This window comes from Ciona intestinalis, chromosome 14 (genome assembly GCF_000224145.3).
Source record: "Ciona intestinalis chromosome 14, KH, whole genome shotgun sequence".
NCBI lineage: Eukaryota > Metazoa > Chordata > Ascidiacea > Phlebobranchia > Cionidae > Ciona > Ciona intestinalis.
The window spans coordinates 429,315-455,431 of NC_020179.2; the positions used below are offsets into that span (position 1 = coordinate 429,315).

The following is a 26,117-nucleotide window of genomic DNA, read 5'->3' on the forward strand; positions in this document are numbered from 1 at the left end:
AACGGTAAGCAGAAGCTACTTTGCATATCTTACTTTAGAGAGGATTAGCTAAGTTTAAATACAAAAATCTTGTGCACATAGATTTTGAACAATATGCACAAACAAACTATATTAAAATGAATAGAAACAAATCCTAAACATTTAAATGGTCCTGGAGATAGGCAGAATACCTTGAGGGACATTGTCACTGTTATAATACATTAGAAGAAAAACTTAAATACAATATAATCAAGTTTTTGACATCACATTATCTTATTATCATGTTTCAAATTATCTTGTTTTATTAATAACCATAGTATATGTTTCTGTAGTTTTGTAACATAGTTATGTAAAACAATAATATTTAATACAAAGCAAAAATTGTATAAAACGCTAGTAGTACACCAAATTAAAAAAAATACTAAGAAAAAGTCAAAAAATTCAAAAATACTTCATCGAGGCACCGCAAATGTAAAACACTTATACTTATAGTAGTAGCAGAATAATATTTAAATAGAAATGTTACTTGCCTTCTTTGTTCTTTACGAGACAAACTTTTCCAAACAATTAAATCGAGTCTCTCTTCATATTCATCTATAGCAGATCTTAACTTTTCATCATAAGATGGAAGATTGACAGCTGTCATTAACTGTATGTCACATGTAGTAGGTTCAGACTGCAATCAATTGACATGAATAATTTCTCCTATGAAAGGCACTTAATTATATATTAATATAAATGTCACTTACTTATATATTAGTGTGTAAAAAATCCTAGGAAAGTGTAAGTCCTAGTTGAAACTTTAAGTAAGTCCTTGTTAAAACGTTTTACTGTCACCTATTTAAATGTCACTTATTTATACATTAGTCTAAAAATCCTAGTTAAAACTTTTAATAGTCCTTGCACGAGTTGTATGAAACATAATACTCATGTTGCAAGGACTGTCGTTTCTGCTATGTAGGGATAAACCAAGTTACAATCATTTTTACCACAATGCAGAGTATCTTAACAACTGTGACGCATAGTTTTAATTTTAGTAGATACAATTACTCACAAAAAAAATTAAGAAAATGAATAATATATATATATATATATAATACACCTCTGGTGTGCTTTCCGCATCTTCTGTTGTTATTTGTAACACAGAAGGAGCAACAACATCTATTATTGTCAATTTTCTTGCTTTTAATCCATTTTTCTTCAACCATACAGTGTTTCGAGTTCTAAGACATCTGTTAAAAGTACTGTGTTATCTTAACATAATATTTGTTAGTATAATTTGTCACTGTGTTATCTTTACATAATATTGTTTTAACAACTGTTGTTTTGTTGCTATATCCGGAGTTTTTGTTTTAAATATTTCTAAATCTTCCCTACCGTAATTGAAGAGACAAATAAAATTATTATAATTATATTAAATTTGGTATTATATTGCTTACTTGTCAGGTTTACTTTTAGATTTCTTGAATGAACTGGTTTGTTGCAATGGTGAAATACCTGCAAAGATTACAAACTGGTAGGAACTGTTATTGTTTAAATTGTACAACTTATTTATATAATATATAACATTTATTACTTGCCTACAATCGAAAAGTAGATAAAAACATATAAAAAAACGGAAAAATAAATTTAGCTTACCTGAAATATGAAACATTTTGCGAAGTTCTCTTTACACTGTCTTTACCATTTGCTGCTCACAGCTTAAGCCAGCTATGTAACTTTCAACCTTTTATTATGAAAACAAATTTTCTTTTCTTGCTCACAATGGTTTAGCCAAACAAAGCCCTTTGTTACTCCTATTCTTTTATATATGATGTAACAAAGCTTTGTGTTCAAGCTTTAATTTCAACTGATTGGAATTTGCTTAATTTCACATCGTGCATGATAAATTGGAAGGTAAACAACAAATATTGTATGTGTAAACATAGACAGTGAGTGCGGAATTGACAGCATGACAACCAACACAAAACAGTGCAACGCATAATACATTGTTGAGAAAGAAATTAACAAAATATAACACAATGTGTGGTTTTAATCTGAAGTACGTAAATTAAAGTGCGCTGCTAATACTACATAAAATCATAATCATGATAAACAAAAAGTTGAAATTATGTGTTGAATAAATGGTAAAATAAATGTATTACAGTGCGCTACCAGTACTACACAAAATAAATTTTTAATAACACAAAATACTGAATTTATGTGTTGGGTAGATGGTGCAGCCTACTGTATAAGGGTGTCTTGGGTAGGCAGAACCTTTAATATTTTTTTGTTGGTTTTTGGACAAAAAAAGAAAAACTTTAAACCAAGAGGTCACTAATGGGTTGTCAAAATCGTAAAGATAAAATTCAAACAATAAAAGTTACCAAGTGCAACAATAAGCACCAGATGTGTTATTGTAACTACTAGTGTACAAAAACACCTGTATATTTAACTGTAAAACTTTTTTAACAAAAACATAATCTATCCAACCAATATCAGATACACATAATGCTTGGTTGATAAAATTATTAAATTAAATTTTACACAATCTAAAATAAACTAAGATACAAAATTAAAAAAAATCTAAAACACAAGTTTTTAGCTAACACTAGCAAATATAGCTTTAGCAGGGTGGGGAAAGATGGGACACCTTTAGCTCACATAATATTCAAATATCCTGATCGTGTTTTAAACAATTAATATTGGTCTATTGAAGTCGTGAGGATGCGGTTTTATAATTCTTTGAATTTTCTTTGTTTACTACCAAATGGGACAAAAATAGAATGAAAAGGTGACACGTCTTTCCCCACCATACTATATTTATTAATTAAAATAGAAGTTAATCTGTGAACTGCTTGCTTCTATAAAAAGCAACCGAAAGATCGTAATAATGTCTTGATATCCAAAAGCTTTGTTGTTCATTCACGTGTTGAGATCTGCGAATTAACAAATCTATAATAAGGTGTTTCTATAAAAACTACAAAATTGATTAGCTTTAAAAACACATTATAGAGACTAGATGTAATGAATGTAACTCATTTATTCTTGTGTGGGCAAAGACAGTCGTTACAGCATGTGTGTACCGTTTCATACATTTCGTGTCTGCTTACAAGTAATCACATATGTAAAGATATTTATTTTACAGCCTTGTAAATATCCAAGTTATTTTATTACTCAATACACAAGAAAATAAATGATCACATTTTGATACTTGAATTTGAAATAATATGTAAAAGCATAACATTTTGACAGTTATATTGTAATTAAGAAAACTAATTTTGAAAGAATTTGTAAAAAGTAAAAAACATACAATGAAAATGGAAATGAACAAATTTACATAATGGTACAACATATTACTGTTCTACCTGATTCCATTGCAAAAGTTGACAATGAGTTTGTTTTCATATTGACTTGCAACACGTCCGGGGAGGTATGTTAGATTGGCTGGATCAACTATTGCTATGACACAATCACCTGCGATACATTGGTAAGGTAGCTTAAATAAAGTAAGATTAAGTTATATTGTAAACAGCATTAATTTTGATTGAGGTTGTTTTAAAGTTAATGCATCCAAATATACTTTATTAGGACAACATTTATTGGAAAATTGTTTTTATCATTTAAACAGAGATTGTTAAAATTCTTGGCCCAAATTTCATATTCAATACAATGGCTAAGTTAAACAAGACCGTATCCTCATGACTCCCATAGACCTTGGTTAATTGTTTAAAACACGTTTGGAATGTTTGGATATCATGTGCTAAAGGTGTCCCATCTTACTCCACAGTACCATACCAATAATAACATACCAGGTTTGATGTCCCTTCGCCTGTTATAAGCACCAAACATACAAGTTAGATCTTGCACACTAGAACTACCATCTGACCACTGGATTAAGAATTGATGTCCGTTGCCGACTCTTTTCTTACAAGAAGCTGCAAGATAAAAACCAATTACCAACTTTTACTGCATATAATTGTAATTGTTACTTCATGCTTCATGCTTTCTATTAAAACCGACCAGAAAAATTGTGTATTTTCCTAAAGTATAACTTGGGGTTATTAGGTTATTTATTTAATGTTTTAGTCCTTGAAAATATATTACACAAATAGCATAACAGAAGAATATATAGGCATAAGTAAAATAGTCCTTTTCTGCTCATCTGGTAAATAAAACATTAATTTTTTTCAAACATTTTGTCTGCTATTTAGAAAAAAAGTCGAAATGAAATTAACACTTATATACACAATGAGTGAAAAAATACTATTTAACATTCATTATGCCTGGTAGCAGATGTAACAATAATGTATACCCTGGTTGTAACCACCCAAACCAGACAAAAACTAAGCAAGATTGAAATAAGTTTAAAGGTTTAAAGACAGTTATTGAACATTACATAATAAATACCCAGGTTAAATTACTTATGCAACATTCTATAATATATACCCATTCTATAATATAAATATATACCTATTCTATAATAGAACATTCTATAATATAAATACCCAGGTTAAATTGTCCGTTTGCGTCTGTCCTTGCCACCACTGCTTCCCCCACCCACCTCTTCTCACAATTAACTATATAATCCACATCTAACTTGTGTTTATCGGGGTGGATCTTGTAAACCTGTTTGGTGGAAAATTTGAATATTTTTTTTGTATTTGTTTTTTAAACTTCATAACAAAATTTATAAAAAAATTCTGAAGAAATCTGCATAAGGATCAAATTTTACTATAGGATTTAGCAAATAAATCAAATATGGCCCTGTTATTGTTATCAAAAGGCCTTTAAAAATATGTTATAGTAGGGTGGGAGAACACGGGACTCCTTTAACACATAATATCCAAATATCCTGATCGAGTTTTAAACCATTAACAGTCTATGGGAGTCGAGAAAATATGTTTTTATAATTCTCTGAATGTTATTTTTTTACTACCAAATGGAACAAGAAAGAAGATTGAAAAGATTTCCCATCTACCCCCATCCTATTATATGTTATCTTATGTAGGAAATAGCTAATAAAAATTAGAAAAATGAAAAACTTAAATTTCAAAATCTTACTTCTTCTCTTGGCACGTTTGCTTCAGTGTTGTCGTAGAAACGAGTTTTAGTCCATGAATCTTCCCGACACTTGATGGCAATAGAGGGTGCGTACATATTTGGATGACGAGGATGTAAACTGATCAAACAATCGCCCTCCTGGGTGAAAAAGTTTCATAAAAATTCTTTTTCTTTACTCAATTTTTAGGAAATAGCTGTTAAGTGTCTTGCCTAAGGCAGACACCCCATAATGGTAGCAGCGACAAGCATTGAACCTGTAACCTCTGGGTTAAAGGCAGGCACGCTAACTTTAGAAAAATATATAAATGTTTTTTTCTCATTATAAATCCAACTTAAAAATAATTAAATATAAATGGCTTGTTGTTTGTATGCTGGGTGTAGCAACTCAAGCCAGAAGTCAAAACTTAAGCCAGAAGTAAAAAAAAAGGAAATAAATCAATTTTTAAAAATAACAATTAGCAAAATCCGATCATCTTTATTATCTGCTAAGCCGTTTTAACAAAGATTTTTGTCCAGATACAGCAATTTGTAAAATTCATTTTTCAGTAGCAATAGGAATTAAACTCCCAGTTAATTGTCTTCACGTACAATATACCAGAATGCATAAAATATTCGCAAACCTCTATAATATTATCAGCATCATCAGCTTCTGTTATTAAATCCTCTCGGAAAGTTTTCTGTACCAACCCAGTGCAGTCAAGCACGTCGTAACTGTTGTCGGGATATCCTTGCTGTATGGAACCTCTGTTGAATATTAGGTGTTAGTTACAAAGTGAAACTTCTTGTTTAAAAAAAAAACGGCTACAAAAAAGACATATGTGGTAACTCATAAGCTAGCACGAGGTGTATGAAATAGTACAACCGTGTTATAACAACTGTTGTTGCCACGGCATGCGAGGATAAATAAGTTACATACATGGTAACTAGTAAGCAGGCACAAGGTGTATGAAACAGAACACCCGTGTTATAACAACTGTTGTTGCCACGCCATGCGAGGATAAATAAGTTACATACATGGTAACTAGTAAGCAGGCACAAGATGTATGAAACAGAACACCCGTGTTATATCGACTGAAGTTGCCCCGCCATGCTAGGGTAAATAAGTTACATTTATTCATTCACTAAATTTTATAACACTGCCTAACTTAATAAACTAAAGCAAAGCAAAATATTTGACCTGTAGTACCATCCATCATCAGTGCTATGCGCCAATACTTCATCTCCAGGCTTTAGTTTTGCTGATAACTCGCGTACAACTGCTGAACCTTCTGGGATTATCTCTGGGGGTGAGCGCGCTGGAGGGGGTGGTGTTAAAGTAATAATGCATGAGGTGTATATGTGAAAGTTTTAATACATTAGGTGTATGTGTTAAAATATTAGTGTATGAAGTTTATGTGTTATAGTATATAGTATTGGACTATTAGTTTAAGAGGTGTATGGGTTAAAACAGCATGTGTTAAATAGGCCTAAAATTACAATAAAACTAATTACAAACAAAATGTATCGCAAGACTGTTTAGTTATGAATACAATTTCACCAGAAGCCAACAGTTACAAACAATACAAAACTTGTTTTAATATCTAAAAGCAGTTAAAGGGTTTTGGGGTTGAAAGCAGTTAGCATTAAGCGTAAAACCCATAAACTCTGGGTTAGGGGCAGACGTGGTAACCACTGTGTATGTATGTATGTATGTATGTATGTTTGTGGATAAATGAATAAATATCTTACAAATGTATAATCCTGTGTCCAAATTTGTATCAACCAAAAATACGATACAAAACTTATTTATTTAAATCTGTAAAGCAGTTAGTGTTTTGGTTTTTAATTAGTTTAGTTTACAAGACATAGTATTGAAGGGTAGGACTTGTAATATTTGTGTGTTGATAAGTTAACATCTTACAAATATGCAATCCTGTGTCCAACTTTGTCACAACAACAGCGGGACCTTTTTCATCAAATATTACTTTGGTTTGAGAATCATCTTCACTTGTTTCTGGTTCTATGTTATGTTGTATGTATGTTGGGTTAGTTGAATGTAAATAAGTAACATCGGGGGTTAATAAAACATTGTTATTGCAGGTAAAGTTGGTTAGTATCCACATTAGCAGTGATCTAAAAGCCTTACACAAATTGTTGTATTTACAAATGTTTTAAATAAAATGAGAAAATGTTTTATTAAACGTTAAAAAAAGGGACAGTAAATAAAAATTTTATAATTTTAACCATTATTTATTGAGGGGGTAACGACATTCGTTATAACACAGGTGTTCTGTTTCATACACCTTGTGCCGCTTATAAAGTTACCACATATGTAACCTTGAAGGTGGTTATTTGTTATATAACAAGTGTTTTGCTACAACAGTGGCAGTGGCAAGCCTTGAACCCACGTGGCAGTGGCAAGCCCTGAACCCATATCTTCTGGTCAAAGGCAAGTGTTCTTACCATTGTGACATTGTTTTTTTACATAAGTGGTAACCATGCAGTTACAGATAAAATAATTTATATTTACTAGGGTTTTCAGTTGGAGTAATATCTTCATGTATTGGTGAAACCTCAGTCAGTGTTCCTGTTGTCACCCTGAAGGTAAAACATCCATCATGTTATTTGCTTAAGTGGGTCTGGTATAAGATGTTGGTATAATGAAATATATTTTCTAATAAACTATATATAAATGAAAAAAATCATAAATTAAAAATAATACAACAGAGTGAGGGTAGATGGGACACCTTTTCTTTCTATTTTCTTGTCCCATTTAGTAGTAAACTAAGAACATTCAAAAAAATTATAAAACCATATCCTTACTACTCCCATAGACCGTTGTTAATTGTTTAAAACACGATCAGGGTATTTGGATATTATGTGCTAAACCTGTCCCATCTTCCCCCACCCTACTTTCCCTCTTAAATTAGAAATAATACAGTAGGGTGAGGGAAGATGTGAAATCATTTGATACTGTTTTCTCGTTTCATTCAGTAGTAAACAAAGAAAATTCACGGAATTAAAATACCTTATCCTCACAACTTCCATAGACTGGTGTTAGTTGTTTAAAACACAATCAGGATATTTAGGTATTATGTGCTAAAGGTGTCCCATCTTTCCCCATTCTACTTTATATAAATTAGAAAAAACACATAGTTTGGAAAAAACGTATATGGAGTGGGGTTATGTCAGGTCATCATGAATAGCAGTTGTAACTTACGTGTCAGGTGTCACCGGTTCAGTGTTAGTTGCCTCGTGCACCTTTACCACCACCTAGTGTTGAATTATGTTAACTACGATAACACAATAAAATGAGATGTTTATTGCGAGATGTTATGGGTTAGTTTTAGTGTTGGCTCGATTTTCGTGATTGAATTGGTTCATTACTAAGTTATTAGACTGTTGTTTTTTCTTACTCAAATTTTACACACAGTATCCTTACATCTCATGCTCACTGGTGAATTATAACATGAATGTCTTCTTATACACCAGACACACATGGTGCATTCATACACCTTATGCACAACTGTTGTTTTCAGGCTAGGCAAGGATAAAGCAAGTTACATTCATTCATGTATGAATGTCACACCACCTCTATAGTTATTCTATTACTTTATATTCATTTATAAAGTATCTACAGTAAGCCACACTGTTACTCCCATACCTCAGGCTTGTTTCTTTCTTTGTCATCTTCCGCAAATATCTTGATGTCTCTTCTCACGTCTTCAAAATCTTTTGATTGTTTTTCAAGAATCTGTAAGCGAATATTATTAGTATAATCAACACCAAATGTCAATGTTGAATTTGCTTAAGTAGAATTCTATGATTTGCTATATAAGTGAGGTTCTGCAAGGGGTGTGCCAAGGGTTTTAGGGTAAGGATAATGGTGCTCATATATTTGAACGATTCTTGTGTGAAGAAATGCAGTAAGGATCTGGTGCTACAAAAACGTAACAGACAAAAGTTAAGTCCAACCAACTGTTTAATAAAAAGATAAATATTTTGCCGAAAAAATTTTTTACTTCTCTTTGTTTTCGTTGCTCTGTTGTGTGGTCATCCATCCGTGACTGAAGTTGCTGAAGCGTGTCTCGAAGATCGCTGACATCATCCCTCGTTACTCCCGACCGTGATGTGGATGTTGTGGAAGATGGAGAGGAAGAAGAAGAAGAAATTGAATCTTTTTCACTCTCAGAATCTGCATGTATTTATTTTGGTTTTATAAGAAAACTATAAAACAAATATATATATATGTATATGTAAATAGAAAAAAGAAAGGCATTAGCAAACCTGCTTTTTGCCAACACATTTTAATATTTTAACTTTATCAGACAAAATTAGAGAAAAAGTAAAAAAAAAAAAAAAAAAAAAAATTAAAACAAAAGAAAAACATACAAAAAGATTTTGTTGTTTTTTTATTTAAAATTATTGTCTGTTTATAGTTGCTGGCTATAGAAACGATAAATATAAGTTGTATAAAGAATGCTTTAGGTTAGTTCATAAAATAATCCACCAAACCTGAGCTACTTGAACTCGATTCTATTTCTTTTGCTCGAATAAAATCCACAGGAGGTCTGGAGTATTTAAACATGTCAAATAATGAATGGTTTATATGTGTTACAAGTGAACTAAAATTGAGAAAACTTCAACTTCAGACCCATTGAATAATAAAGACTTAAAAAAAACAAAACATATAAAAAGTTTTATCCAAAATATTAACTTGTTCAAATTAAAAGAAACTTTGAGTTTTACATTGAAAATTTTACTTCCAAGCATAGTGTCAAAATTGCATAACATTAATCTGTTGGTGTATAAGGGTTAACGCATATATTTATTACAACTTCTATTCTTTGGGGGTGAGGTCCTTCAAGGACCCAGGATTTAGGCCAAATATTACCTCCAAAAGAGTTTGGTTGTTGTATGATTTGGCATGCACATACAAGTTACATACATGGTAACTTGTAGGCGGGTACGAGCATATGAAACAAAACATCCTTATTATAACAACTGTCCAGGTTTCCAGGCACGTGAGGACATACATATCATTCATTTATTCCAACTTACATTTTATCATCAGTTAGGTTTGCACGTTCGATGTAACGCGTCGCAAACGAATATCGGACCTCGCTTATCTTTACCAACTTATTGCGCAACAATGAACTCTTTGTGTTGTCATAATTGAGAATCGTGAAAAACTTGTCTCGTACCTGTTTGGAAACAAACAAATTAATTAATGTAACTTATTTAAACTCACGTGTCAGGGCAATGACCATCGTTATAACAGATGTTCTGTTTCATACACCTCATGCCCACTTACAAGTTACCACGTATGTAACTTTGTGGGGGACTATTTTATGAACTTTTTCGTTTTTTTATGTGTGGCCAACAAAAACAATATATTTAACTCTTGACAACGTGCACGACAAACATGATGTTCAATTAATGATGAACAATACTTATTAAATAAACTTGGCAGAACTGAATACTTAAAATCTATATGTGTTATACATATATGTGGATAACAATCATTAAACCTTGCTCACCTGTGATCTTTTAGGAGTTCCAATCACCATCCCAGGAATATAACATGGAACGTTCCGGTTTGTTTCATTCAATGCAAGAACATAATCTCCAACCTTTATTAATAGTGAAAATAATTACTTAAAACTTTCTTTATGAAAATTGAACTCGATTTTTTAGGATTGTGTAATTTTATAGGGAAGGCACTTATTTATCCTTACATGGCGGGGCAACTTTTAACATGTGTGTTCTGTTTCATACACCTCAGGTTTATGTATAAAACAAAACATCCGTGTTATAACGACTGTCAGTGCCATGCAAGGATAAAAAAAGTTACATACATGGTAACTTGTAAGCGGGCACAAGGTGTATGAAACAGAACACCCGTGTTATAAAAACTGTCGTTTCCCCACCATACGAGGATCAATAAGTTACATACGTGGTAACTCGTAAGCTGGCACGAGGTATATGAAACAGAACATCCGTGTTATAACAACTGTCGTTTCCCCACGCGAGGATAAATAAGTTACATCCATGATAACTGGCAAGCGGAACACTTGTGTTATAACGACTGTCATTTTCCAGCCCACGAGGATGAATAAATTACATTTATTAAATCACCTTGAGTGGTGGGCATGACACTGCACCAGTCATAGCAATGACAAATCTCATTGGAATATTTGCTTCTTCACCATGGTTGAATTCCACCAATGCATGTCGTGCGTCCGTGCAACGTTTCACCAACCCAGCGTAGTAGAAACCATCGCATTCATCACTGTTTGGTAGGTTACTTTGGTTGGGTGTGTTTCAGTGGTTTATAATTAGTGTAGGGTGGTTATTTTTTATGTTTAGCATAGTCCATATGTATGCAGACACACATGAGGTATTATTTATACAACTTATGCTGAACTATAAATTTCTTCTAATATATCCGATATACATTAAGTGTTCGTACACTTCATGCTCACTGTCCAGTTGTACCATGGGTTTCTCCCTATACACCATACACACATGGTTTATTCATACACCTCATGCTCACTGTCGAGCTACAACACATTCACAACTCACCGAGCAATTACATTCTGCCCACGAAATCTGTCGATAAATTTATTTCGACTTTTCGACCTTTCTCGCTTTTCCTTTTCCATACGTTGGGGAGACACCTGGAATAGAATAGGCATTGTATTTCTTACACGTGTTTATCATGTTTCAGATTAATAATCTTTTAACAGCTGGTATGAAAAGCATAGTGTATTTTGGACATTTCTTTTCCTGATAGGGTTTTGGTATGAAGAAGATAACATCTGGTATGAAAAACATAGTGTATTTCCAACATTTTGTCTGCCATTCAGCAAGACTTCCATTACAAATAAATATAAATGAAATTTTAATGATATATCTGTAACTTATTAACCCATTATTAGGGTGCAAAGATTTTAACCTAAACAAAAAACAACCCAAGAAAAACATATGTGGTAACTCGTCAGCATCAGCAGACATAAGTTGTGCAATAAATCAAGTTAATTTGCTCAAAGCTTGATGTGAATTCTTAACTTTATATTATAACAAACCCACATTAAATACACTGAATCTTGAAGATGTTTCCGATGTTTGACTTCTAACTTCCTCCTCACTGCTCTCTCTCCTCTTCTTACTCTTATTCTCTTTCTTGCTCTTTCCTCCCATAGCGAGCTGCTTAGCTGTGCGTTGAAGATCAGTAGATTGCTGTAGATATTTCTCGCCTGCAAGTTTTATTAGTGGTAAAATAATAAATTTGTAGACCTAAAAAATGCCAAATTATGTACAATTATGTTTATCCAATTATACTTAATATGCAAAACATATTTTTATTAATATGCCAGAGTTTGCCAATTACCCTAACACCCAGGGATTTAGGCCACAATTTGCCAATTACCCTAACACCCAGGGATTTAGGCCGGAGTTTGCCCATCAACCCAACACCTAGGGATTTAGGCCGGAGTTTGCCCATCAACCCAACACCCAGGGTTTAGGCCAGAGTTTGCCCATAAGAAATATTATTTTGCCCTTTTTCCTTTAAAGTTCTATGGCTAAACATAGATACAAATATTGTTACCTAAGTAAATTTCATCTACTAATAGTTGGAGGTCACTCTCTTCTATTGGCCAACCCATTCTATCGAAGGCTTGTCCTATCGCATCTGTGTTATCAAGGTAAGACACTGGTTTGTTGTCAAACCTAGGAAATAAAAAGTTGGAATTTAAAAAAATAAAAATTTTGAATAAAAATTTAATATAAAAATTTTGAAAAGAAAAAGAAAAAAAAAAGAAAATTCTAAATTTGAAAACATAAAAAAATTGAATTTGTTTAACTGACTTGCTGTACCATAAATCGTAAAAAAAATTTGGGGATACTGCAGGATTTTGTGACAAAAACCGTAATATATTAGAATTCTAATAGGTTTAAAACATAATACTTTTGTTGAACTAGTAAGGCTGTATTATCACATAATCTCTGTCATACATATGGCACATTACCTTTATTTTTATTAGTTTTATTTTTAAATACTAAAAATATCTTCATTTTTTTACTTTTCTCTTTCTTCTTGCGACAGCTTTCTCCACACAATAAGATCCAGCCTGGTCTTATATTCTTGTATGGTAGCTTGTAACTTCTGGTCATAACCAGGCAAATCAACTGCTGATGGATTGACCAATCGGATTTCTTTCTTGGTACGCGGGGATACGTGGGCTATTGGTAAAACCTGAAGTACGTTTTTATTACTAGTAAAAAAAAGATTTTTTTATTTAAATTTAAATGAATGAATGAATGAATGAATGTAACTTACTTTATCCTCGCGTGGCCGGAAAACAACATTTATCACACGGGTTTAACACCTCGTGCCAGCTTGGGAGTTACCATTAATACCATGTATGTTACTTTGTGGGTGATTTAAGACCACATTTTTATAGCAAACTTCATTGGTAAATCATGGAAAAATATGAGCAAGGTTTCAAATTCTATTTTGAAAACCATCATCAGGTAAAATGTAATAAAAAAATTAGGTATTTGTTTATTTTATATAGAAGTATTGTCAATTTTTATAATGCAACATGTATTTTATTACTTAGATCATTCTTATAAAAAATTAGGTATAGCTATATCATATTTTCATTTCACAAATGGTGTATTTTACGTCTGACATTTTATAAAAAATATATTTGTTTTTTTTAGTTATACCTATATTAGATTTATTCTACAAGTTGTATAATTTATGTCTTATGTCTTTTTTATAAAAAAACATGTTTAGGTATAGCCATATTAGATTACAAATGTTTTATTTCTTACTTATAGCTAAATTAGATTATTTTACAAGTTGTGCATTTTATTACTTACATCATTAAATACTTTGGAAACAACATGGGTGTCTAACACTGGTATATATTTGGGTGTTACCCTCACAATGGTTGGCGTAAGGACATCCATCACTGTGAGTTTACGAGCAACAAGACTATTCTTCTTTAACCAGATCGTGTTTGGAATATCAAGGGAACTGAAAGAGAATTGTGAAGAAAAAAGGAATGAATGTAACTAACTTTATCCTCGCAACCAGAAAACGACATTTTTTTTTAGTTTTTTAAATTTTAGTTATAATTTGTTTAGTACATTTTTAAATATTCTTACTTTACTGGTTTCTTCTTCTTTTTAGGTTTCCTCTTTGCTTCTGCCTTTAAACGCATGATATCTGCCAATATGTGGTTAATGAGCAATGATAAATAAGTTACACTACACAAGTACTATAAGATGGGACACCTTTAGCACATAACATCCAAATATCCTGATCGTGTTTTAAACAAATAACAACACTCTATGAGAGTCGTGAGAATCCGGTTTTATAATTCATGGAATCTTCTTTGTTTACAACTAAATGGGATGAGAAAATGGAATAAAAAGGTGTTCCATCATCTCCCACCCCACTATACAACCATCTGCACACACAGTTACATTCCCTACCTTGATAAGCTTCCATTGATTTTGAAATCTGTTTCTCCATGAAGTCTTTTGATTCGGGCAACATCCAGCCATCCACTTCACTGTGAGGTTGGGAAGCCAAACGTAACAAACTTGTCTTCGTGTGACCAGCTTGGTTCTGACCTGCGTGTAGTTATTATATGCTATGTATAATATAATGTCTATACTTACATGTATAGTAGGGTGGGGGAAGGTGGAACACTTTTAACATATAATATCCAAATATCCTGATCGTGTTTTAAACAATTTACAACGTTCTATGGAAGTCGTGAGGATACGGTTTTATAATTCATTGAATTTTTTTTGTTTACCACCAAATGTGATGAGAAAATAAAATGAAAAGGCGTCCAGTCTTCCCCCACCCTACTATATTTAATTTACACATACCTGTACTTTGTAGCTTTCTTCTAGATTGTCTTCGCTTTATTTCTAAATCATTCACCCCTGTTCTGCCTCGGTGGTTTTTGTGGGCGATCGATGTTGCTGGGGGTGAAGGGGAATACCCTAAACTGGTATGGGGACGTGCGGGTAACTGGTCGCTATCGCTGTAAAGTAAAAAATTAAAAATTAAATTTGGCTGCTGTATAAATGCTACCACTCATAAGTAATATTAGATTTCTGGTAAAAAAGGGTAATTTTATTACACGAAAAAAAGTTTTATTTTTTTATTACAGCAATGTTTCATCTGGCATATAGTTAGACACCACAGAATAAAGTTAAACCACCTGCAAGCAATAGCAGCAAACTATTGTAAAAATATAAACTATATCTGTAACTCTTTTAGAATCAATACACAACTAACACCTTGCTGTATTAAAACCTGATCTTTAATATTTAGTAAAGTAATAAACAGCGATAAAAATTTTAACTAAAACTAAGAATAAGAAACTATGATCAACTTTATTTTCCTTACTCCTATGTTAAAGAACTGGGAGACAATAACACTCAGAGATTGGGGATAATATTTAAAAAGCATCCATTGTTACGAAACAATAGGTGGAGTATAGTGGAATTCTTGCTTTAAAAGAAACTTCTTTCCCAGCTCAAAGGACAATGAAATAGAATGCTTCACTTGACCACAATACACACAAACATATCATAAAACTAAAACCTGTTGTTGTCATTTGTAACCATTGTTACAATAGGAGTTTGGAAGTGTATTTCAAGGGCTGGGATTTTATGTTGGTACCATGTATAGTGTTCATTGTATTACAAATGTTTGATTGCTATTTAATTGGTGTTATGTTAATACTTTATCAGCTTTACATTTATAATTTAGAAAAAAATTATCTAAAAAATTGTGTAAAAATTTTATAACTAAAAAAATGAGTTAAATTTTTAACTCATTTCTGAAATTCAAATCATTTTTTAAAGAAAAACAAACCACCTGTCTTCTCTCCTTGCAAGAGCACTGTGTGGTCGCTGGGGAAGACTTGAAGATGATTTGATTCTTCTGTGATTCTTTGTAGATGATGCAAGAGATATAATGGAGGTTGTGGAAGATGAGAATGAAGACTGATCAAAGTTTGTGTTCTGTTGATTTAATGAATGAATGTAACTTGTTTATCCTCGCATGGCCGGTAACTGCAGTCTTTATAACAGGGGGTTCTGTTTCATACACTTTGTGCCAGCTTACAAGGTATCATGCATGCAACTTTGGAAGTGATGATTTTTTGGAGGATTTTTTTCCTTTTTTCATATGTGGCTGAAAATTAACTTGTTATGAATCAATAAACAAACTTCTTACCTTGTGCTTCTTGTTATGATACCAATCTAACATCACACATCGTGCTCGGAGTTTTGAAACTTTTTCCAGATCTCGTTTTCCTTTTCCCAGTTCTTTTTTCAGCAAAGACACATCTTCGCTCTTGGATTTAAAACAGAAAAAATAAATAACTTATTCAAAAAAAAATAATTCATACAATAAGTGGTTAAAAGTGTGGGGGTCTAAGGTGCAATAGATTTTACATCTGTATTAAAATCTTGGGTGACATTGTTAAAATGCATGTGTTTTGTTTTACCTCAAATGGGGGCGGGCCATCAGCTAGGCTCCCATTGGTTGAAAAGTTATGATACCGCCCTCCGGTGTCTGAAGATAGCTGGTAGAGGAATTTGTTTGCGTCGTGGTCGTTACAGTTGAATGCTATGGTGTGGATTGGAACAGGATGCTGCAGTTGTACTTGGGCAAGTATGGAGCGTGGGTTCTATGGGGTATTTGGGTAGTACTAAATATAGTAGGGTGGGGGAAGATGGGACACCTTTTCACTCTATTTTTGTGCTATATTTATGTGCTAAAGATGTCCCATCTTACCCCACAGTACTGTATATATTGTGATGGTTTTTCGGAATTTTGACAAATTTAAATGACCAATATATATGTGAAATTATAGTAAGTAATGTTGACAATTTATAAAGTAAAAGCAGATGATTTATAGCAATAAGAAGATATATCTTGGCTTGAACATAAGGGAAGTTATGACCAGAAGAGAAAGAATGCGTCTTTGAATGGTGAGAAAAATTTAAAAAAGATAAAATAGAGAGTATTCAGTACCTATTTGGAAATTGAAACAAAATTAATTCCAAAATTGTTTTAAAAAATAAAAAGATATTTTCAGGTGCTTTATATATTTAAAGATTTATTTAGTAGAGAATTGTTCCTTTAAAAAAACAAACAAAATTGACCAAAAATGGTAAAAATTATTTTGGTTTACATTAAAAATAGGATTTTCTTAAAAAGGTGATATTATATGCTATATGCTGAAGCCTTGTGTCATGCAAAGGTTTGTGCGCATAAAACTAATGATAACTAGATGGCAAGAGTTGGTAAGCTGGTGCAGCATACCTGGAGAAAAGTCCAAAACATCTGAGGAGGCTTTGGGACAAAAATAAACTAAGTTACTTTGGAGAAAATAGGTAAAAAAGGATGAACAAGATTAATTTGTTTTCTGTGAACTTTTTTAAAACTACCAAAATTTTAAAATAAATTGTTTAAAGGTAAATTTTTCTATCAAGAATTTAAAAAAAACAAGTTACATTCAAAACAGATAACCATTTAAATAAATGAATGTAACTTTATCCTCGCGTGGCGGAAAAACGACAGCCGTTATAACACGGGTGTTCTGTTTCAAACACCTCATGCCCACTTACAACTTACCAAGTATGTAACTTTGTGGTTGTTAGCAACACCACTGTAGATAGATTGTACAAACCTGGTCAGGTCTTCCATCAGTAAGCAGGTATATAGCATGGGTGTGCGGGTCAGATAATGCAATCCTTATGGCTGCTAATGTGTTAGTGCTACCACCAACACCAATGTCTGTGAAAAAAGGTTTCAAATTTGTTTTCCATTTTTAGAAAAATAAATTTTTGTCAAAAGTCAAAAAAATATATTTTTTCATACGTTTTTGGCTTTTTATATTTTTAAAAAATTAAAAAATTAATTAGGAATTTATAAAAAAAACATTTATTTATAGATAAAGCACCTTTGACCCAGTTCCATGCATTCAGCAGGTTTTGTTCGGTGACATCAGCCACTCTATCTCTCCACGCTTGAGCTTTTGTGTCAAACTTGATCAGGTTGAACTTGCTCTTGTGTCGTAGTTGTTCCTAGATGTATGGATTAAATGCAGATTTAAAAAAAATAATAATTTAAACGTGGTGATGGACTGATGGTTGTTGCTCCAACCCAGTGGTCACTAATGGGTTGTCCAAATTATAAGCCAAACATAAAGAAAAATACAACACCCATGTTATAAACACCACTGTTTCTAAAATTTCTCATGCTATACCAGGAGTGTTTATAATACAGGTGCTATGTTTGAAACACCTAGTGCCTTCTAATGAGTTTTACCTATACGTAACTTTGCAGGTAACTATTTTTGGGGGATATTGTTAATAAATAGTTGACAATTTTGACAACCCATAAGTGACCACTGGGTAGGAGCAATTGTTGTTAAACGTATTGACCAAGGACAAACAGATACGCCAACAGTTGTTGCATCATTGGGACTCTATAGTCTATAGACAAGCGCCTTAACCACTAGGAAACAAAATTAAACTGCTTGTCAGCTAAAAACACAGATTAAAAGTATAATAGATATTTGTAGAGCAAAAACTATAAACTAAACACCTGTCCTTATATATTCTTTCACTTATATATAGCAGGGTGGGGGGAAATGGGACACCTTTTAACTCTATTTTCTCGTCCCATTGCTCGGTAGTAAACAAAAACATTTAAAGGATTATAACTTTATATCCCCACAACAACCATAGACTGTATTTAATTGTTTAAAACACAATCAGGATATTTGGATAATATGTGGTAAAGGAATCCTATATAATATACCTGCATTAGTTGGAAGATCTTCTCTTTAACCATACTTAGTTTGTCTTTCATAGATTGTGAAGTGTCAATCAAAATATAAACTTGTTCTTCAAGTATTGTCCCGAACACCTCTCTACTGCCTTGTTGCAACCAGTCAATTCTGTTTCAAAAACATTAAAAGAAATGTGTGCCTTTTTACTGCAGTGGTTCCTAAACTGCGTGTCGCGAGGTTTAGTGCGCCATTATAATTTAATTCAAAGCACTGCATGCTTTGTAGTATTATACAAGGCTGGCTCATCCACCAATTTTAATAAGTTGCCTATGACGCAATAATCTTTTTTTGTAGAATCCATAAATATGACATTACATTAGTATTAAATGTAATTAATAAATTCCTTACAGGGCCATTAAAGAATCACTGCAGCATGACAAATAAATTTCATTCATTCATTACAAGGGTAGCAAAATAAAAAAGATATAAACTGTACCTCTGCTGTATTGCATCTAAAGTTGTTTTCATTTTCTTCTCAAATACTCTATGTTGTTCAGCAGTAATATGAACGTGAACCACGGTCCCATCTTTCCACTTTGTGTGCGCAAACTGATGGCAATATTTAGCATTCACCAACTTTCGAAGGTTTTCCTGGTTGAAATAATAAAGTTATGGTAACAATGTTAATAATTCAATAAAAATGCAGCCCAGAAGAAGCAGGGTAAAAGGAAAATACATGTAAAGAGTTCATAATAGCTTCAGTACACAAATAGGGGTCTTATTATTGCAATTTTATTTATAAATGAAAAAAACTTTTTTAACCTTGTGAGGCAATGGTCATTAGGTGTCTTGCCCAAAGAAAAAAACACTCATAATAGTAGCAGTGCGAAACCAATCCGAGGTTTAGAGACTCTTTTTTAGGTATTTCCATATATAATTTGAACCAAAATACTAAACACAAAACAAAGTATCTTACTGCATCGGATGTCTGAGTGTTGGGTGCCGGCTTCCCTTTAAGGTCCACCACACCATCTACGTGTCTGAATGAACATGCAGCAAGTGCTTGGAATGCCGTCACCTTTTGTGCTTCGAGTCCATGTCTTTGCAGCCATTCCTTTGAACTCATATATTGCTCTTGTCGGTTTGTTTGTACAGGCCGGTCCACCACAGCTAAAAAAAGATAAATTGAAGATTTAGTAAACAAATGTAATTATATACATATATATATATAAATATGTACATATTTTCATTGTAAACAAATTATATGCCATGTACATACATATTTTTTTGTAAACAAATTTTTAAAAAAATCCTTGACTTGGTGTTTTTAGTTGTGACCAAATATAAAAAAGAGGTTATTTAAAACTTTCAGTTAAAGGTTTCATAACATTTTGCATGCATTGCACTGATCATAGCAACACACTATAACCAACTCTAGTCTGGCCTTAATCTGAGAATTGATTGTCTACACTATAAGACTTCTCCCTAATAGAAATGATTAAATAGTTAACCAGTTAAATGAAATTTTCAATCCGTAAGATTTAAAACTCCCAGTAAAAATTCTTTTGTTAAACCCAATCTGAAAACATAATTTCAAACTCTTAAAAAACATAACAAAAAAATCTTTGAGCCAAACCTGTTTCTGACACAGTTTCAGGAATCTCAGCGAGCAAGGTTTGGATTTGAGCGTGATTGTTCCTCGATTCCTCTAGCTCGCACCAGATCCTGAAGACATCCTCTCTCACTCCGGATCCTGCTGGGATTCCTCCTTTTGCTTTCTGCGAGAGTCGCACAGAAATCCGAGCAGCATCACCACCGGGGGGAGCAGCGTTGGCAGGGAGCGCATCAGCGTCCTCCTCGTAAATACTTTTCACCACAAACGCATGGAATCTGTTGGAAAAATTTTGACCAATATTATAGGCACAGGCTCTAAACTGTTTTTCAGGCGCAAAACTGGTAAACCCTTAATTAAAATAGTTATAGTAGGGCGGGGAAAGACAGGACACTTTTAACACATAATATCCAAATATCCTGATTGTGATTTAAACAATTAACAATGGTCTACAGGAGTTGTGAGAATACAATTTTATAACTACTTGAATTTCCCTTGTTTCTTAACAAAATGAAAAGAAAATAGAATAATAAGGTGTCCCAACTTCCCCCACCCTGTTTACCTTCCATTAGTTTGAGCAGCTATTTCTTTAAGAAACTTAATGGTTCCGCCTTTTGCTGCGTTGAATGAGACAGTATGTAGAGGGTGTTGAGTTCCAACTAATTTCTGTCTCAACAACTCCTTTGATGTTTCAAACACGTCGCCCTCAGCAAATAAATAAACTGCATCCAACTACAACAGAATAAAGATTGGTCAAATACAAATCATGTTTTTGTTTTTCATTTTTTATAAAATATTTGTTTAGTTTTTTGATAGAAAAGTAAAGAAATGCATACACACAACTTTTTTTGGAAAAATAGGCTAAAATTGAAGTAAAATCAAAGGAATACTGTGAAGATAATGCATAGTAGATTAAAAACAGCAGTCAATTCATAGATTCTATCTGAGTAAGAGAGAAATGGTGCTATATTAGATGAAATATATATCTCTTATAGAACATCATTCATTTGATTTTGGTTTGGTTTATATTTTTTAACACATAATCCCAACTGTATTCCAATATGAAAATAGTTCAACTTTTTAGTACCAGACCAGGGCAAGACTAACAAATACAAACAGATCTGATTTCTGATTCACTTAAACAATAAATTTTGATCTGATTCGTTCAAAAATTTCAAAACAGTAAAATAGATTCCCAAATAGTTAATTGATACCGTGTCATCTTCCATAGCTTTCAAGACACTCTCAGTGCAACCAGTTCTAGAACTTTCCGCCATTCTATCTAACTTCTGCACCCACTCGATGGCACTCTTTATGGTTACCTCGGTAACAGGCATCGCTTGTTCATGCCACATCTCCATGTCTGCCTGTGCTCTGATACAACCATAAGGAAATAAAAATTAAATCATTTATCCTATTTATTCTTACATGGCGGGGCATCGACAAGCATTATAACACGGATGTTCTGTTCCATACACCTCCTACCCGCTTACAAGTTAGCACATATGTAACTTATTTATCCTTACAAGGCAGGGCATTGACATTCGTTATAACAAGGGTGTTCTGTTTCATACACCTCGTACCTGCTTACAAGTTACCACGTATTACCGTATTAGATAGAATAAAACATCCTGATTGATTCCTTAATAACCTTTAAGCAAAAGGCATAGGGGTTAAAAAGGCCAGATTAGTACACAATACCCTCTACACACATGTTATATGCAGTATGATCAAACCGGTCATAAATTTTAAGTTATACTGCTTGAATATAGTGCCTATTACTACAACGTCAATGCCATAAAAGCCCATGTACTACCAAACATACATACTTGATCATGTTAAACTTAGCAAGCTGAGATACTTGGTCTCTTATCACTTCACATAATGATTCTCTATAAAGATCAAACTGTGTTTGGGACATGGTTGATACATCGAGAACCAAACACACGCTGTGCTCCTGTAATGTAAAAGACAAAGCAAATAAAACACTGAATAGGCTCATTAAAATGCAAATAAATATTATAAGATTATTTGTAAATAGTTTGGGATTTTAGAGCTAGTGGAACTATTACAACAATATTTTTTGATGCAACAATGGTATTTGTTAATGAATATATGGTACCTCTGGCACAAGGTGTATGAACACCCGTGTTTTAACGACTGTCGTTTTCCGACCATGTGAGAATAAAGTAAGTTACATTCATTTATTTATTCAATTTGTTTGTTCACCTGAATGACTCCAAATATCCTCCTGCTTCCGTTTGTCAACCACTCCAGCCTCCTTTTGAACAGATGTGAAGCTCGCAACAAACTTTCTTCAATTTGTTTCAGTTTTTCACGGCCCACAGTGATCTGTAAATAAAGATTCAAAAATGCTGAAAATAAACAAATAAATTTGGTGCTGTGGTGTTAACATGTCTGCCACTAGCCCAGAGTATACTAGTTCTATCTTCGATGCTGCTTTTAATGTGGGTGTATGTGTCCTTGGTCAAGACCCTTAACAGCAATTGTTCAATTCTAGTGTATGAAATGAGCACCTATGTCTGTCATTGTCTTCACCAATAAGTAAGATACATTCATTCATTCTTATAAACCACACTTGCAACAATACAATAACAATTATAAAATAAAACAGCTACAGAAATACCTATTAAAATAAGAGTTATTTATACATGATCCCCTGACTACATAGTGGCCCCAAAATAATATATAATGTATATTAATTTATTAAACAGATATGATTAAACATTGCAACGTACGTTGTATAGTTTTCCATCCTTTCTTTGAAATTGTTGAAACAATCCCAACCCATAGTAAGACCCAACGGGTTTTCCCAGGGTCTCCACATATGCTGCAATCATGAATAAATAAATGTAAGTATGAATTAACTTACTTGATCCTCGTGTGGCCCGAAAAAGACACTTGGTATAACACGAGTGATAATACATCTTGTGCAAGCTTACAATTTACCATGTATGTTACTTTGTGGGTGATTATTATTGGGGAATTTTTTTTTATATTTTCTTATGTAATCATATCGAAATAAATCATCGTATTCTACAGCTGTTATTATACTAGCTTGCAGAGGAACTACACAAGTAAAATAATTTAATTAAAATAATTCATACTCTTAAATAATACTAATATTGTAACCAGTGAAACATTTATCTCTAAATCCACAATTATCTCATCTAGTACAAGCTAACAAAACAATCAAGACAAAAAAAGTTACAAATAAAGGCTTAAATTAGATGAAGTTTTTGTCACTGATACTTAGCTTAAATGCACACAATTGGGGTTTCTTTAGATACAATGGGAGTAAAACAATGATAACTATCAGTTTTAATTGAAAAAAGCTCCTTACTTTCAGTGTGTTTAAATCCAATTTGAGACAAAATTTGTTTCATTGACAATCGGTTTCTTTGCAGTCCGTGGACTTGTAACCACTTGTTGGAGCTAATGAGCGGTCTTACATCAAGCTCCCATTGCTCCCCGCCCTCCAGTGGTTGCCCAATCATCTCGTACGTTGACTTTTTGCCGCGTTCCTTTTCGGCCCACGTAAAAAGGTCAGCGGGTGGTTCTTCATGCAGATGCCCGATGTTAAATTGTGGCGTGCTTTCTGAAACAGATATTTTATATTTGTTAATGTGTTGGAAACTTCTTTATAAGAATAGGCGTAACTTTAGGTTGCAACTTTTAAACCTGGAAGACATTACCTGTTTTAGCTCTCCAGTTTTACTACTTTTTCATAATATCATCCCAGATTTTATCCAAGTTTACAAAATGTTACACCAATAACCACAAGTAAAATACATAAACAAAATATTTAATGTGAACCCAAAAATGCAATTTATTCAATGTAATAGGTATATCCAACATAAGATTACTAACAAAATATTTGCATTAAAGTTACACCAATTTTACATATTTTTATGCCATTTTTAAATTGTGTGTATTCAGATTTTGCTGTAACAAAAACATGTAGCGTTTGAGTGTGTTTCGACCACAGATATTTAATATAAATGTATATGTATGCTTCAGCAGAAAAACAGTAACCAATAACTGTTACATTGATTGTGTATATACATCAATTACAAGGAGATTAAGTGCACTTTCTAACAGCGTACATGCACTCATAACAGTAAGAGTTACACACACTTGTCAAATTACCGCAGACGCGTTGGCAAAGAGTCATTTCAAACCCATGACAACTTGGCCAGCCCACATACGCTTAAATACTTATTAAGTAAATACAACACTTGAGTAGCTGAAAAATAGCGTGACAAAGCCAGAGTAACAAAAGCTCTTTGTGTGTGCCATTCCTTAAGTATAGTTTGCTCAATAGTGATTAATGGCTGTATAATATCAGCTGTTTAAACCAACACTTCAACAATATAGAGTCATTTAAACTTAAACTTTCTTTACAAAGTAATTGCCATAATGATTTTTTTGGGATGAAAATGATAAAACATTTTTTGTGGTAATGTAAACAAACTTGATCTGCATTATTTTTTATGGTTTTAACAAAATTATGCGCTTGCTTTTTAATTAAAGTTTAAAATAAATTGAAACTTAATAATTTATGTCTGACATTGTTTTCCAAAACCAAAATAGCTTTTTATTATACAGCGATTATATTTACAAACTTTGCAAACTAGTTGTTTCAGATGTTTCCTAAAACCAATATTTATAGTTTTTAGATCTTAGGAAAAAATTATTTACACATTTTAACACTTTGCAAAATAATTTCTCATATTATTTCATCTGTGATATTAAACTACTACAACAAACACATTAACTAATAACAAAATCAAGCAATAACAGTTTCCAATCTACCATCACAGACACTATTTTAAAGACCAACATATTGAAGTAAGGAAAGTTTCTTGTTAAAGTCATTCTATTTAAAAAAGAGACTGACAATGCCATTTAGGCGAAATATATATCTTTTATTAAAGAATTGTTTGGACTTTTGTTTGTTACATTATCTTCTTGCAGTTTTTAAGCCATGGAAAATAACAAACATAATAGCCTTTATAAAGTTAAATGTTAAACAAACCTTCATCATAAACAGCTTTCTTGATTGGGTCGACATTTCGAAGCAGGGAAGGGTTACTGATGTCAACTTCTGTCATTTTTTTGTAACTGAGGTTTAAGAGGGCGTAATTTTTTATTTTCTAGAATTTTTCATTTATTTTCAGATTATTTGTTTTGAAATAAAAAAATAGACATATTTGTCTGAAAAAGTAGTGAAGGAAATATGAAGTACAATACAGAATTATGTATAATTGCATATGAATAAGATATGTTATCTTTTTAATTGTTATGAGAAATTGGTGCCAGTGAGGAATCTTCCCGCTAACAACTAACAGCTCGCGTGTTTTTTTGTCTTTTATTTTCTCGATATAGAATTTTTGTTCATAAGCACTAAAAATTATTCATTCACACAGTATAATAAGTGTTGCAAACATAAGAAGTTGGACTAATTATACAATACAGCAGGTTTGCAGGTGTGAACATATTGTATTTGATTATTGTCTTATAATTTATTGGCTAAGGAAAGTTTAGTCATATAGTCTAGACTTAAGTCACTATATGGTAATAAACTTATAATGTGGTACACATAACATATTTTTATGTATATCTTCGCATACTATACA

The 26,117-nt window shown here is 32.6% G+C and overlaps 2 protein-coding genes across 6 annotated transcripts; both read right to left on the reverse strand.

Annotated features, from left to right (window-relative positions):
* Positions 1-200: 200 nt before the first annotated feature.
* On the reverse strand, positions 201-1,798 carry LOC100184017 (von Willebrand factor A domain-containing protein 3B-like). The gene is made up of 5 exons (XM_026837624.1): positions 1,618-1,798; positions 1,419-1,476; positions 1,082-1,211; positions 431-655; positions 201-212 (listed from the first exon to the last, which is right to left on the reverse strand). The coding sequence occupies exons 1-5, from the start codon at positions 1,631-1,633 to the stop codon at positions 201-203; spliced, it is 441 nt and encodes a 146-aa protein (XP_026693425.1). The 5' UTR covers positions 1,634-1,798.
* A 70-nt stretch (positions 1,799-1,868) lies between these two features.
* LOC100181640 (von Willebrand factor A domain-containing protein 3B) lies at positions 1,869-26,117 on the reverse strand. Of its 5 annotated transcripts, none has more exons than XM_018814830.2 (41): positions 25,517-26,117; positions 23,822-24,076; positions 23,217-23,308; positions 22,687-22,809; positions 22,287-22,414; positions 21,672-21,831; positions 21,020-21,189; positions 20,482-20,735; positions 19,822-20,015; positions 19,342-19,496; positions 18,875-19,013; positions 18,012-18,135; positions 17,739-17,845; positions 17,372-17,401; positions 16,551-16,733; positions 16,277-16,396; positions 15,917-16,062; positions 14,923-15,074; positions 14,512-14,652; positions 14,182-14,242; positions 13,894-14,050; positions 13,089-13,261; positions 12,614-12,735; positions 12,094-12,260; positions 11,587-11,681; positions 11,140-11,293; positions 10,542-10,634; positions 10,063-10,205; positions 9,517-9,572; positions 9,024-9,196; positions 8,666-8,755; positions 8,222-8,274; positions 7,532-7,599; positions 6,923-7,021; positions 6,200-6,317; positions 5,643-5,766; positions 5,023-5,160; positions 4,467-4,587; positions 3,771-3,896; positions 3,327-3,435; positions 1,869-2,897 (listed from the first exon to the last, which is right to left on the reverse strand). In XM_018814830.2, the coding sequence occupies exons 1-41, from the start codon at positions 25,590-25,592 to the stop codon at positions 2,801-2,803; spliced, it is 5,286 nt and encodes a 1,761-aa protein (XP_018670375.1). In that variant the 5' UTR covers positions 25,593-26,117; the 3' UTR covers positions 1,869-2,800. The 5 variants fall into 5 exon arrangements, with proteins under 5 accessions (XP_018670375.1, XP_026693503.1, XP_018670374.1 ...); XM_026837702.1 differs by having other exon boundaries at positions 12,103-12,260; positions 14,917-15,074; XM_018814829.2 differs by having other exon boundaries at positions 14,917-15,074; positions 25,517-26,116.